This window comes from Micromys minutus (genome assembly GCF_963924665.1).
Source record: "Micromys minutus genome assembly, chromosome: 25".
NCBI classification, from domain to species: domain Eukaryota; kingdom Metazoa; phylum Chordata; class Mammalia; order Rodentia; family Muridae; genus Micromys; species Micromys minutus.
The window spans coordinates 15,523,671-15,539,039 of record NC_137960.1 but is presented as its reverse complement, the minus strand read 5'-3'; the positions used below and the strand labels follow the sequence as shown (position 1 = coordinate 15,539,039).

At 45.5% G+C, this 15,369-nt stretch overlaps 1 protein-coding gene across 5 annotated transcripts in view; it reads left to right on the top strand.

The window, feature by feature from the left end:
* The window catches only part of ANK3 (ankyrin 3), a gene marked incomplete at its 5' end in the record, with an annotated part of 441,504 nt that overhangs the window by 258,364 nt on the left and 167,771 nt on the right, over window positions 1–15,369 (top strand). For all 5 annotated transcript variants that reach the window (XM_080938021.1, XM_080938020.1, XM_080938019.1 and 2 more), the window contains 2 exons: window positions 3,838–4,023; window positions 5,890–5,988. In XM_080938021.1, the coding sequence (XP_080794147.1) occupies window positions 3,838–4,023; window positions 5,890–5,988 (285 nt within the window). The remainder of the gene's footprint in view (window positions 1–3,837; window positions 4,024–5,889; window positions 5,989–15,369) is intronic.

The following is a 15,369-nucleotide window of genomic DNA, read 5'->3' as shown; positions in this document are numbered from 1 at the left end:
CCATCTCTCACATGATGCATGATTTTGTGATTAAGAATATCTCAAAGTAGAGAGGTCCCATCTCCATGGCAAGCAGACCTGCGCTGTGCAGAAGGGCTGGACAGACCAACATGAAGCGATCAGAAAGGCACTTGTGTGCCATGACACCCAGATAAATAGACCTGGAGCACACATTTGGGGGCCGAGTTCAATCCAGGGACTTATCTACCTTTGGACAAACAGCTGGCTACTGCCTAAGGCTCTTTCCTGCTACGCCATTTTTTTTTAATGGAGCAGGCAGTAGAGGAAGACCCCTATCCTCTAATACAAGTCACATCTGTGTCTTTATGGGGGTTGCTCTCACAGTCTGCATAGATAAGATCTGATCCTTCAGGTGAATAGTTTCTTCCTATTCTTTTAGTATTGGAGATACCCCTCCTCCAAAAAAATCAATACAAGTAAACTCTTTTGTTCATAATCCACTAAAAAAGCAGTGTTTTCCAACCAGCTATCCTTATTGGCATCCTTTAGACAGAGCTCTCTGTAGGAACGGCAGCTGAAAGATGCATTAAATAGCAGATTTTAAATAGAATTTTTAAATTAGTAAGGAATAGGCTGCATTTCTTTTTCTCTTTTCTCTTCTTGGTGACACTAAGGGGTAAAACTCGGGGTCAGATGCCACACCAAACACCCACTCTGCTGCTGAGCCATATACCTCAAGGGTCTGAGGTGGCTGTACTTAGGAAACGTTCTTATTTCTGCACTCCACATATGGCATTTTTTGCAGCTGTTGCTCCCTTTCTCGTTTTCCTGTGAGGTTAAATTTGGTTGTTTCACCAGGAGCAGTCGTTAAACCCTTGGTGCACATCATTCCTACCTCGAGACAGTGATGGTGATGCTGTAGTCAGTACCCACAAGGGCCAAGCTCTTCTCTCAAGAAGTCCTTTCTGACTTGACTTCTCTTAAGGAGTCAAGCAAGACATCTCAGAGAGGGAGGAGAAGGGCCGCCTGGTCCTTAATTGGCTTATGCTAGAAGCGTATTCTTGTTGGTACTAATCGGATTATCTGCCGTGCGTTTTCCAGTGCAAAGCACTTCCTAATGCCTGAGCTCTGTGGTTTAGAGTTTGTAGCAGTGAAGAAAGAACTCAGAACTCCTTGTTATGGCTCGAAGCAGACCTAGGCTGCCATTGCTACTCTGGCCCTGCTTCGAGGCTTTCAGTGCAGTGCAGAGCTGACTCTTCACACAGATTTTCTGTTATCACATATATCTACCAAAAAAAGAAAAAAGCATGGGGTTCCTGGATAGAGCACGCAGCAGTAAGGTGCTTGCTTGGAATGGGATGGACCTCAAGTTTAACTCACCTGTCCTGTTTGAGTCACAAAATACCCTGAAAAGAAAAACTCTAAATTTTCTCTAGAGATGAGGCTTGGTTCACCCATCATGATTCTGTATAGATGAGTGCACTCAGATGTTTATGAAAATGACTCTCGCATGGACCCTCATGTATATGAGTGATCTTATATGCATTAAATATACATTAACACACACACATTAAATACATTAATGCATATAAAAAATCTTAAAAGGTTAAGAGGTAATCTTGTTGAATTATATTATTCTGTATTCCGCACTCCATGTCCATAAGGCGAGGCTATGATTTCATTTTGCTCTTATCTTGATTCGGTCCTGCTTCGTGTCTTCATTAAAAACTGTAGACGCATCCTTTTCCTCCTTACTGTCTTCGGTAGTATAACTAACTGAGAGAAATGGGTAGCCAGATCCTACAGCAAGGAGCGGAGATGGAAGCCAAACACAGGAGAGAGAGGCCGTCACATTGCCTGATTTGATCATGGACTCATAAGAAAAAGTACCATCTCAGGAAGGGCGAGATCACACACCCACACCTAGCGATGAAACTTGTGGATGGGATCCATACAGGAAGAAACTGGGCAGAACTGTCCCTGACCGTCCTTGAATATGAACCTGGTGGTGTGTATCCAGTCTGGCAAGGATGGAGGCTTTTATCCATTTTCCTGCAAAGGAGCGGATGGGGAATGTCTTCATAGCTTTCAGGTGCCCAGTTCCCTCCTCCGCCTCAGTGATGGGCTGCTGACATATTTGCACCAGAGGACTATAGAATTAACCATGACCACAGTAAAAATGAGGAGAAATCTTGCCCATCTATTCACCAGTAAAAATCATCTTTAGCGTTCCTTTGGGTGTATAGAAATGAGGTCATGGGAGAAGTGCCTCGTGAGACATTGTTGGGGTGTTTTGTGGGTTTTGTTCTCCCCTCAGCAACACTATACCAGTTACGGCTTAACGGAGCTCTGTGGGATCTATACCTGTCTCTCCTCTCCCAAGTCCCTGGGAGCTTCAGAGCGTATACGCACAATGTTCAGGATATACCTGAACACCCAGATAGATTCTGAAGTTCCATTTCACTGAACTCCAGGCACCCTCAGTTCAGCAGAGGGAAAGCTCCCTGGGAAGAATTGAGCACAGAGTCCACATGTCATACAGAAGGCTTACGGTGTGTGGGGAATTTGTCACACGGCACGGTGACTGTAGTCGTAGATGAAAGGAAAAAGATTCAGTCTAGAGGAAATCCAGTCTCCTCACACGGGACACCAATGGTGTGTGTATAAAGAAGAAAAGATGATGTCCCAGGTTTCAGCACCAATGTTAGTTAAAAGCTGAAGAGAGTAGGGTGGATATGCTCCATGGAGGTACTGCAAGGTATGGGGTGGGGTGCCTCTGGGGGAACCCATGTTGGGAAGCCTTTCTGTACAGTACAGAATAGAGTTTATTCAGGTCATGGTGGGAGGGGAGTTAAGAGGGTGGTAGAGGCAGAGAGAGAAGAGGCATAGAAAAGCAGAAGCCAGCTATGAGCACATGGAGGGAGAGGGAGGAAGGGAATAGGGAGAGGAGGAGCAAGGGGGAGAGCAAGAGAGAGCAAGAGGCCAAGAGAGCAAGACAGAGAGAAGGGCTAGCATGCAGCCCCCTTTATAGTGTCAGGTAACTGGGGCGGAGCATACCTGGCTATTGCCAGGTAACTGTGGGGTGGGGTTTACAGAATCCCAACAGTAGCACGTTGTGTAGACCAGAATTGCTGGAAGAATACATTTTCTAAGTTTCTCTCCATAAGAATATCTGAGGTGGCATGTACGCTTAGTAACTTAATTTCCTGATTCCATTGTATTCATAAGTCCCTGTAAATACATGCAGTTGAGATAACAAACTATTAAAAGTCAGGTACTACGGTGATTGTTGTGCAGCTGCCACGCCCCCACGCCCCCTCCACACTGCTTAGAGAAGCCACGCCCCCACCCCACACTGCTTAGAGAAGCCACGCCTCCAGTCCCCATGCACTGCTTAGAGAAGCCAAGAGCCTCTCACATAGGCCTTAATATGGTGACGGTCACACTTTCCCCCAGACATAGGCTAGGTCATAATGAGTCCTCACCCCATCTTTAAAGTATCGATGAGAAAGTTTACAACTCATTTAAAAATCGCCTTTGAAAACGTTGCCTAGCTTGAAGGTAAAGATACTATTTCATAAGATTGCTTTATGTATACTGACATTCAGACATCATTTCTGTTTACTTTTAATTCTTTTAATTCTTTCTAATTAGTGTGTAACTAATAGTCTTGGATAGGAAAAAAAAGCTCATAAACAAAAACTTCTTGTTCGCTTATAATAACATAGAAGTAACTAAGTAATAAGTGTGTGCTTATGTGCTTTTAAAATCATCTAAACCCTAAACAAAATCTGACCGTTAGCCATCCCTGCTTTGATAACGGAACCCTAAGAAAGTACCCATTTGGCTGATCTTGACACTTCCTTCTGTCCGCAGGATGGCTTCACACCATTGGCCGTGGCTCTGCAACAGGGTCACGACCAAGTTGTATCCCTCCTGCTCGAGAATGACACGAAGGGGAAGGTGCGCCTCCCGGCCCTCCACATCGCCGCCCGGAAAGACGACACCAAGGCAGCGGCTCTGCTCCTGCAGAACGACACCAACGCGGACGTGGAGTCAAAGGTGGGGCCCGGATCATGTCAGCCTTTCTCGTCCCTGCCTTAAGTCAACCTTCGGGAACAGCCCGTCTCCCTCCTGGCAATCTTGTGCCAAAAGAAATAGGACGTTACTGAAAGAGATGAGAACGTATTCCGTGCCAGCCCCTGCCTCAGCCTGAGAAGCCAGAGAATGCTGTCCGTGCTGTGCCCTCTTACGCATGGCAAAAGGGAGGCACCTTCCAAGGAAAAGGATTTCCATGCTTCCACAGTTTCCTCCCTTCCCGTTTCACGAAGGGACACATTAAACACTGCAGCTCCGGCAGGAGAGCCACGCTACAACATGCTTGCGACCGCGTGTGCAAACTTCCAAGGGGTTTGACCGCTACGGTGATAGGCAGCGCAGCCAGGGCGGTCGAGCGGTGGAAAGTATGCTTCGGGGAAAGAGCCGCAGCCAAGACTCCCATAGTCTTGCTTGGAAGTCTGTGGGGGGTGGGAAATGGGGCGACGGTCTAGGTCTCTGTGTAGCCGTTCTTTGTGGAGTCTTAGCTTTCTTCCTGCACCCGACCCCCTTCCATCTTAGCTTCCATCTTCATCCCGTAGCTGCCATGAGCTTCCTGCCGTCCACGTCACCGAGTGAACTAACCGTTCATTTTTTCCTCCTCTTTGCCTCCCAATGTGTTAACCTAGATGGTGGTGAATAGAGCAACTGAGGTATATATATATGTGTGTGTGTGTGTGTATCTGTCTTCTTTTTTGTTGTTGTTGTTGTTTTTGTTTTCTGTATAATCGGGATCTGCTTCATCGCTTTCCATTTCCTAGGTTTGCTACCTCATTTCCCCACCCCCACCCCCCCCTTCCTTTTTGGCATCGCCTTCCGTAGGCTAGACTCCTGCTTCACCCATCCCCTGGCCCTGAAGGAGCATGTGCCAGAGCAGACAGCGGGTTTAATTGCCAGGGCTTTCTGCAGCTGAACTCGGCATTGGGAAAGAAGAATTAGGAATCCTCGAAATACCTTATGAGTACCGTTAACAGAGACGAAAGCCTCTGATACTTGTGATACTTATCGGCTGTACCTAAAAGCTGCAGACACCCCTGTCGCCCCACTCCTCCGGGACGCAGTCTTTAGGGTTCCGCATGACACTTAACCCTCCAGTGGTGTCAGCAACAGGGGAGTTTCTCCGAACGGTGCAACCTGACCCACTTTCCAATGAGAAGCAATGACGGCTGGCATGGCTGAGAAGCTTGCTAACGAACTATAAACACGCATCACCTCTTTTTAGGTTCCGGTTTGGCGGGAGATGATGGGGTAAATGAATTGCTGCATGTCTGACTTTTTTTTTTGTTTGTTTTAAGGAAGCCAAATGACCATGGCGGAAAAGTATCTGTAAAATTTTGTTGCTGAACCAGGCAGGTGCTAACAAAACAGATGAGCATCTCGGGTCTTTGTAGAACAAGATCTTCCTTGGTGTAAAAATCACCCTGATGGAATTGTACCTCTGCCCATCCCCCCAAATTGCTTCAGTCCTTAAGACCGGCATTTACTGTTGGCTCACCTGAATTGTCCGATAAGCTAATTGAATTTATTTTCATGAGTCTCCATGGCCAGTTCTTTCACCTGCCTAAAACAACAGCTGTGAACTATAAGGGTTTTTGAGATGTTGGCTTCCCCACAGTTCTGCTAGTGGATTCCTTAAATTCATCAGTCTCTATGCCTGGGGTTTTCCTGGCTCAACCTCTGCCTGTGAGTGTGGGTTTCCTTAGAAACCCTACAAACTATTGACCTAACAGAGACCGGAATGTGGACCCCAGTATATTTTGCTCCCTCTTTTTAATTTGAGCCTAGGAGGAAAGGGAAGGAATCAACTGACCATTTTTCCTGTTTTCTTCACAGAGTGGCTTCACCCCACTCCACATAGCTGCTCACTATGGGAATATCAATGTAGCCACGTTGCTGTTGAACCGAGCGGCTGCCGTGGACTTCACCGCACGGGTGAGTATGTGGCAAAGTGTCACATCTTCCAAGAATCTCAGATGGCTTTGATAGATAGTATGACCTTCCAGTCATTGAGAAATCAGGGTTGTTATCTGACCTGGATACCTCTCATATATGCATGCATGTATGTATGTATGTATATGTGTGTGTATGTGTGCATGAATGCTTGTTTCCTAAAGGGGGAAGGTAAACAAAGATTAAGTGTATGTCAGTGGGGACCATGGATAATAAACAATTACAGAGAAAATACATGTAAGCGACTGCAATTCCCACAGCTGGGATCTACATGTGCTTGTCCGAGTGAGCTATTCTAGAAGTGTTAGAAACTATTTGGTTGCATGGGTATGGGAGGGGTCCGCAAGGTCTGAGAAGCTATTAGCAGTTGACAGTGACTAGAGGAAGAAGAGTCATTTTTCTCTGAGATTTGTGGCCATGAAGGGTTATCTGTGTTACAGTAGATGACCCCAGACCTATGTGCAAGGTGCCACTAATTTGACTCAATGTGATCTTTTTAAAAGGGGGGAGGGCGTGGGGATTTAAGTTGGTGGAGGGACATATTGGAGGGGTCTAAATAAAGTTGGAACGGGAAATCTGAGGGTGGTTATGATCATAACCCATTTATGCACGTATGAAATTCTGTGTATTGTGTTGGTATAAAATATTCTACACTTGCTGTTTTTTTTTTTTTTTTTTTTTTTTTTTTTTTTTTGCTAGAGCCAAAAATCGTCCTCCCTAGCCAGTCCCAGTTGATGAGGCCTCTCGACACTGTGTGGGGAAGGCTGTAGCACAGCTGGGTTATACATTAAGCAAAGGAATCTTTCACTCTTGCTGACTCCCAGCAGCCTCTGCTTCTCTTTGTTGGCCGTGATGGATGACTGGCTTCGGGGTGTCAGAGAGACTCCTTAGAAGGAGCTTGCCTATCTTACATCCTAAGTTCCTAATAGTCCCATCATTAGCAATCTGTCATTTTCAATAGGGCAGTACAGAGGTCTCTACCTGTCTAAACCCAAAGGCATATTGGGTCATGATTTCCCTCTGGAAAGAAGCAGATAGGCTTTGCACATTCACACTGCTCAGGAAAAAATAAAGGGAAGCGGGTTGATTGCACGTGCTAAGAACCAGCTGCAAATTATAACCACAAATCACAGATTGAGAGCCAGGTGTGGATGGTGGCGTAGGAGATATTTAGGGTAAAATGCCAAACAGCAGAAGCAGCCTCTGTCTCTCGGGAGGGAGGTGTGGGGTTCTGTGTGCTTACCATGACTGGGTATGAAGGAAAACTGAACTTGTGAAGATTTAGGCTGGTGCCAGTGTTGTGGTTGGTGGCCAATGGCAGTGCTGTAAGCTGGAGAAAGACAGAGAGTGGATACTAACTAGTCAAAAGCCAGATGAATAGGAGCCAGGATAGCATCTGCAGGTGTAGGTGTTTCTGAAACCGACAAGGGACGGACACAAACCAGTATGATGAGGGAGAGGCAAATGACCCCCCCACACACACACACACACAAACCATTCTGACAACCAGAGGGCAGGACAGCTCCCTATTTCATCATCCCATTTCCCAGACTTGCATCCTAACAGTTTTGATCTTTGTGTTGTGGTTTTGCCCTCTTTATAAACTTCCCCAGCTGACACCTTCAGTATGGCTTCTTGTATTGCCTAAGAAGCTAACCCACACCATCCCCGGGTCCCCTACAGAACAGCTAAATGCTGCGGTATGCCCTCCACTTTCTGCAGTCAGCTGTGACAGCTCTAAGGCCATCTGGATTGATGCCCAACCCCTGTTCTCATTGCAAATCCTCCCTCTCTCAAGGAAGAGACTAGAACCAAGACACCTCAGAGGTCCTACTGATTGTTATCCCAGGAAGGACTGACCACTCATGGGCAGGGGTGAGGAAGGACCAAATCACATTGAGTGGATGTTTGACAAATCCCTCCCATTGACTGGAGAAGATTCACTTGTCCTCCTGATTAGTATGTCCCACGCCGACCCCTGAAAGGGTTAGAGGTTTGTTCTAGAAGATTCCAGGTGGCTTCAATGAATTGGGGAGTGAACTAATATAACACATGCAGATTTCAAACCTTTACTATATATACACCCATGTATACATAAAGTACGGATTATGAATGCATAAATACTCCTACTTTACACATCTTCTTAATTCAGTGCTTTAACAATTTCATATACATACCTACATATACATAAAACACAGTGTAATATGTCAGCTGAATGTAACATGTATATCCTTTGGGTGGGCACAGAGGCATGCTAAACAGGTGGGTCTCTGCACGTTTGAGACCATTACGATCTACACAAGCAGTTCCAAGCCAGTCGAGGCTATATAGGAGGACCCTTAACATTTCATGTCCTACCTTTCAAGAACATTTCGGGTGCTTACTATTTGCCTATGGCAAGCAGCTTGTGTAGTGCGTACACCACTAATATGTAACACTTTGGGACCGTCAGGGAAGATGAGCTCAACTTGGTTCTCACCCCCCCCACACACATCCCAGGCCTGCCTCCCCTGTGGTGGCACAGTGACCTCTGAATGTAACCCTGTTTTATGCAAGTCCCATGTGTTCTGTTCGGCATCTGCATGGCGCAACGTCTACAGGGATGTACTTTGGAGACCACTGGTATCTGTAGCTACTTTCTGCTTCCCAGAGGTCTCTCCCCATGCTGGACTCTGTGCTGTTGGCTTTGAGCTTCGTCCTCTGAGCCTACCATGGGCAGACCTCACCATGCACAGTGAATATGCTACTTCTAGCCACGGCTCTTTGAAGATGAAAAGCCATGTATTTCAGAAAACCATCCCTCGCTGTTCTGAAAACAAGAAGGCAGGGTGTCTGTATGACCACAGAGCCCTTTGTCTCTCTGCCATGACCAGGCACCCTTGGCATACCAGCATGCCAGTGGAGTCACCAGAAGGCTCTGCTGCATTCCATTGAACCGGAGGGGCTGTCTTTAACTCTGAACAAAATTAAGAAGCCTCTCGTTTCCTTCCCATTCTCTCACGTAGAACTCATGGCAACAGTGATTTAAAAGCTAAAATCAATTAGGCATGTGATACATTCCTGCTTCCACGTTAGCCTTTTACAATTAGTCTCTCACTTATATGTGAGGACTGAAATGTAATAAAATACACTACTAGCTCCCTCCCTTACCCCCCCTTACATACATGAGATTTTTTTTAACTCCTCAAGGTCAAATCTGTGTCTGGAGTCTAAAGGGTTGAGAGCTCAGCACCTGGCCCTGGGAGAGCCTGAGTATAAGCTTACAAAGTTAAAAAGGGAACAACATCACTTCAGGGATTCCCCGCCTGTTGGGTCTTGTTCTCAAGCCTGATTCTTTCCCAGCTCACCAAACTCCAACTGCTTCGGCCTGAAATGTGTGTTTAGACTTATAAGCTGTTCCCCGCTCAAGGTCAGCTATACGGAGGATGGAGGAACACCATGAAAGTAAGCAGAATTTCCCAAGCCACTCACCAACCCCAAGTGGTGAATGTCTGGTGCTGAAGGATGAGGTGGCGCTCTGAGCATCTTTCAACTCACATGTGTAGATGGCCTTGGGAGATAGGACAGCCAAGCTTCGGGGGTTCTTTAGCATCAGGACCTCAGACTCAGGGTATGAGAGCACAATCTAGGTAACTTCCAGAGGGTGTGTAGACAGGCATCAGCATGCTCCAATTAAGATTATGGCTAGGGCTGGAGAGATGGTTCAGTGGTTAAGAGCACTGACTGCTCTTCCAAAGGTTCTGGGGTCAATTCCCAGTAACTACGTGGTGGCTTACAACCATCTGTAATGGGATCTGATGCCCTCTTCTGGCATGTAGGTGTACATGCAAACAGAGCACTCATATAAATTAATTATTAAAGCCAACCTTTAGGAGTTCCCGACACCTTTGTGGTGGTGGCTGTCACTCACTCAAAGACAGATTTCCCTCAAGAGCATGGCACGTGTCCAATAGCATTGTGACAGGTCTCTGGAACACTTCCAGTAATCAGAAATGTCATATCCAGAATGTCCTGTGGGACTGTTTGCTGTGGTTTAGGTCAGTAGTGGAAAGTCAACCTTTAAGAAGTGTTTAAGGGATGGGGAGAGATGGCTCTGCAGTTTAGAGCACTTGCTTCTCTTGCAGAGGGCTGGAGTTTGGTTCCCAGTACCCATATGAGGCAGCTCACAACTGAGGCTCCAGGGAATAGGATGTCCCCTTCTTGCCTCCTTGATACCCACAGTCATACAGCATAGCCTAGAGAAGGAAGAACTCCAATAATTAACAAGCAACAATCAAACTGTGATAGAAATGGGAAGGCACCTGTCCCTCTTCCCCCTAGACTTCAATCCACACACTGAGAGCAGTTTTTCGGTGACCTGAATAAATCCTATTTTGAAATTCTGCAAATCAAAGTTCTATTAAGGCTGGAGTCAGCAGAGCTTAGCTTTGCTCATTAGCACTTTAAAAAAAAAAAAAAAAAGAGCTTTAGAGTGTTTCTTCCTACCAGGTAGCTCCAGAAGCTACAATGGGCTGCCACAACCTGGGTTGACCTCCCGTTGAACATTCCAGTACATTCCCCACACTGCCTGTCCTCAAATGTCACCTGTTACTCAGCTGCACCCACATCCCATCCTCTACAACTGCTAGTATCTCCATAGAAACCAGAAGGAAGGCGGAATCCTCCTCTGGTGGCTTGGGGTTGGTAGAAGGGCAGAGAAGCCCGAGAAGGGAAGAAGTTAGCACTTTGCTTGGAGTTAAGGGGAAAGTGCCTCGAGACACACACATGGTCCACTTTGAAGCCAGAGGGTCTGTGAACACACATTCAGGAAGGAAACCTGTGTGAATTAACATAGATGGAAACCCTGGTGAGGTGACACTTCCCTAGAAACATGGTTATTGGAGTCAACCAATATATGAGTGAGCTCTGAGTTGGATCATGCACTAGCACTCACAAGTTTGAGGCAGCTCACAAAAGGAGTATTAGAACCGGAAAGGAGAAAAGCAATGGAGGCTGCATCTCAGATATAAGTGTGACTGAGTCTGCAGAGAAATGATTGGGCCACTCAGGGCACTGGCCTGGGCTTGCACACAGACAGGGGTTACTGGTGGTCTGTGTGGAGAAGCTAAGATAGAAATGTTTCTTGTCTATGTCAAGGTGTGTGGAAGTGAAGCCAGGCTTGGTTGGCAGCTCTTGCTGAGCCTGGTCATGTATGGAAGAGGGCTGTAGGTGAGACACAGTTGATGCTAGTTTTTGTGTTCTCCACAACCCTCCCAGAACCTCTCAAGGGATAAGGAAGTACCATCCTCTTCGGAAGACTTCATGATTGATAAAGGACTTTTTATTCACTATTAGCATATATTATGCATAACAGTGGGCTTCATAATGGCATTTCCCTCCTTATATATGATGTATTTTGATTCTTTGCACACTAGAGTCATTTTTGGTTTTCACAATGCTTAGCATATGGTTACAGTGGTCCTGAGTTGCTCAGCCTCTGTGCATAAGAAGGGAGGGTCTGCTTCAAATTCCACATGCAGTGGTCCAGTGTCCATAACACAACTGCCCAAACACACTGAACCAAACATCTGTTTACAGCCATGCTAGAGCAGGACCACAGAGGAAGTCTAGACCAGTAGTTCTCAACTTGAGTGCCTCAGCCATGGGAAAACACCTATTCCCAATGGTCTTAGAAACCCCAACCATAAATGTATTTTTGTTGCTTCTCCATAACTGTAAGACACACATGCACACACACATGCACACATACACATACACCACAAAGGAAACAAACATATATATCATCAACATAGGGTAACAAAGTTGGAAGATTCTGACACCAGAGGTCCCATGTGTGCCTACATATAAACTTCATACAGGCTGCAGGCCAGAGAAACCTGACGGCTGGGAGTTTTCTCTGGGAGGATCCAGGTATAGGATAGATTGAATCTATCATTTGTTTTGGATATTTGGAGTAAACATTCCATAGCTAGAATCTGGTGACCTCAGAACAAAGACATGGAACACGCATTCTTGGCAAGACCCACAAGGCAAGCCTTTCACTACAATGTGTGAGGACCAGTGAGTCTTGGGGTTGAAAACAAATTTCCCAATAGTTCATTAGTAAGGGCCTCTTGCTGACTCTGTCTGCAGTGGGCACTTGACCAGTCACGTTTTTAACAAGCATGTCCCACGATTCTTCTGATCAGACAAGATTAGGAAATATTTACCAAAGTCAGGCTGGGAGAATCTTTGTCTATAAGTTGCCCAATATTGCATAGCAGAATTCTTCTAAAGTAATCTTAAAATAAAAAAGGTCATTGGCTCATAATCACTCTCTTAATATTTATAGCACTTTAATAGCAATCTGGGTTTGCATTGCATCTTAAAGCTTACAAAGAACATGTATAGGTAGCATTTCCTTCGAACCCCATAAGAACAATTATTTTTACAGGGGGAAAACACTGAAGTCACCAAGGAACTGATGGTCCCAGGTCTTACCTGGAAGAAAGTGGTAGGGCAGGGATCTGAACTCAGGCCCTTTCTTCAGTCTTGTGACTTCAGTTCTGAACCATCAAAGTTAAGCTGCAGGAGTGGGAGCTCAGGACACAGTGGGCTGGAAAGCTAAGGACTCACACATGACTTTTGGCAGTAGCTTTGTCTTGGTCCTTAGGAGGGTGTATGTGCTCCTCAGGAAAAAGGCACTGAACCCTTGCAGAGGCATCTTTCCCTAACCCTGTTTGCTTAGGAGCCTCAGAGGCACCATTTTCAATCCTTCATGTGTCTAAAACTTTGGCGAGTACCCTGTTTATCTGAAGATAGAATGGAGACTAATTACCTATGAGGGAAAAACATACATTTCCAAAGAGCAGGGGTCCTGAAAATCTGCAAGAGATGATTTACTTTCTAGGGGAAATAGAAGGAAAAAAATCTCACGTGAAAATAAGCTCGGATGTATCAATGTTGATTGAGTGGTAAGAAAAATTTAGCATTCCGATGGCCCTCTATGTTTTGGCTTTGTAGTTTGGGTGGCGGAATGTTAAGAAACTGGTTGGAGTGATTTTATTGAAACCACTCAGTTTATGAGAAGCATTGCTGGAAATCTAGAATCTTTAGGCAACCTCACTCAACTTAAATTTTGAAATGACACTCTTCAGTAGATAGGAGGAAAATTGGTTTTGTGGGTTTTTTAAAGCTTTTTCAAAATTAATTATTTTATTTTACATGTGTGGGTGGTGTTTTGTTGCACTTAAGACACCTAAGTGCCTGGTGTCTGTGGGAACAGGCAGAGAGAGGGTCAGATCCCCTGGAACTGGAGTTACAAATGGTTTTCGGTCATGATAGGGGAAGTGGGACTCAAACCTGTGTCCTCTGGACGAGCAGTCATTGTTGGTACCTGCTGAGCCATTTCTCCAGCGCTCAGTTTGCTGTTTCATTCTTTGGTACTTGCCAGACCTCATTTCTCCACCCCACTCCCAAGTTAGAAGCATTCATTTCTTTTTCTGTTAGTTTCATTCACTTATTATCTGAGAGTTTCATACATAGTACAATGTATTTTCATCTTAGCCACCCCATCCCCTCCAACTTCCCCCAGAACCTTCCCTCACATCCTCATCCCAACTTCAATTTCACATTCTCATTTGTTTGGTGGTTAGCAGGCCTCACTGAGTCCTGTTACAGCTGTCTATGTGTGCATGGGCATAGGGTCATTCACTGGAACACTGGCAAACTGTGAGTCCACACTCCCTAAGAGCACTGCCTCTGTCTCTTAGCAACCACTAACCACCAGCAGCTCTCAGCCAGGCGTATAAATTCATGAGCTCTTCTCCATGGATTGTTCTTTTTTTTTTTTATGGAATAACTGAAATGCAGTTTGAAAGATATATTTAAAAATCATAGTGTTTAGTGTCATGGCTGGCAACAGTAATCCCAGCACCTGGGAGGCGGAGCAGGCTGGACTACAGAGAGTGAGAGAGAGAGAGAGAGAGAGAGAGAGAGAGAGAGAGAGACATACGTCTTCACTCTTACTTCAATGGTTCTCAACCTGTGGGTCGGGACCCCTGTGATGGCTGACTGATCATTTCACAGGGGGCGGCGTGTCAGATATCCTGAGCAACAGATACTTGCCTTACAATTTATAACCATAGCAACATTACAGTTATGAAGTAGCAATGAAAATGATTTTGCAGCTGGGGGTCTCCACAACATGAGGGACACACGGTTCCAATCTTAGAAAGGTCAAGAACCAATGCTCTAAAACAACAAGAATAAAAAAGAATTGGTATTTTGTATTGAATGCCTATTAGGGTAGCACCTTAGGTAAGACAAGCCTTAGCCAGGTTTTGGAGGCCAGGGAACTCTGACATACATTCTAGGAAAGGAAAGTCATCTGACCACCATGAAAAGAGTTGAGTATTTCTGTGATTAGCACAATTATTGTAAGGGGGCTGGAGAGATGGCTGAGAGGTTAAGAGCACTGACTGCTCTTCCAGAGGTCCTGAGTTCAATTCCCAGCAACCACATGGTGGCTCACAACCATCTCTGATGGGACCTCTGATGGGATTTATGCCCTCTTCTGTCATACAGGTGTACATGCAGATAGAGCACTCATACATTAAATAAGTAAATAAGCCTTTTTTAAAGAGAGAAAGCAAAAATTATCATCGGCACAATTAATTTCGCTTCTGGGTACATGTCCACCCCAACCCCGCAAACAGAAAGCATTGTCGAGGGAGATTGTCCACCTGGATTCTTAGCAGGATTATTCAGGAAAATCCAGATGTGAAAGACCCCTGATGTACAGGGGCAGGTTAGTGGATCATCAGGAGGTGGCACACACATGTGTTTAGATTATCACTCAACCTCAGGGAAAGCAAGAGAAGCATTCTACACACCGGATGCTGCACAAAGGAACTCTGTTCAGGTGAAATGAGCCATACGCTGAGCAATCACCTCCAAGACATGTCCAGGACAGACAGACAAAGGGACAGAAGCAAAGTGAACACATTCTGGATGTCTTCCTAGGTGTACGGTTCTACTTTTCAATGTGCTAAGAATTCTACAGAGAGGCTGTGCCACAGTGTGAGTCACAGGAGGCTTACTCTGCTGTACATGCAGTGGCTAAAACAAAAATAATGTTAAGGTATACGTAATTTGCTGCTATTATTAGTATATTAAAAAGCTACCCCACTATGCCAGCTACACAAAAGTCCAGCCGGCTGTGAAGCCAGCAGGGAGGGAGCCTCGGGGCTAAGATGGCATCCTCTACTTACTGCTTTTAGTGGTAACCCTTCCCACACATTTTTCTTTATCCAGTCATTAGCTCTCCTTCCTTTAATTGAGATCTGATGTAAATTCCTCATTGTCACAGGAAGGTAGGCAACT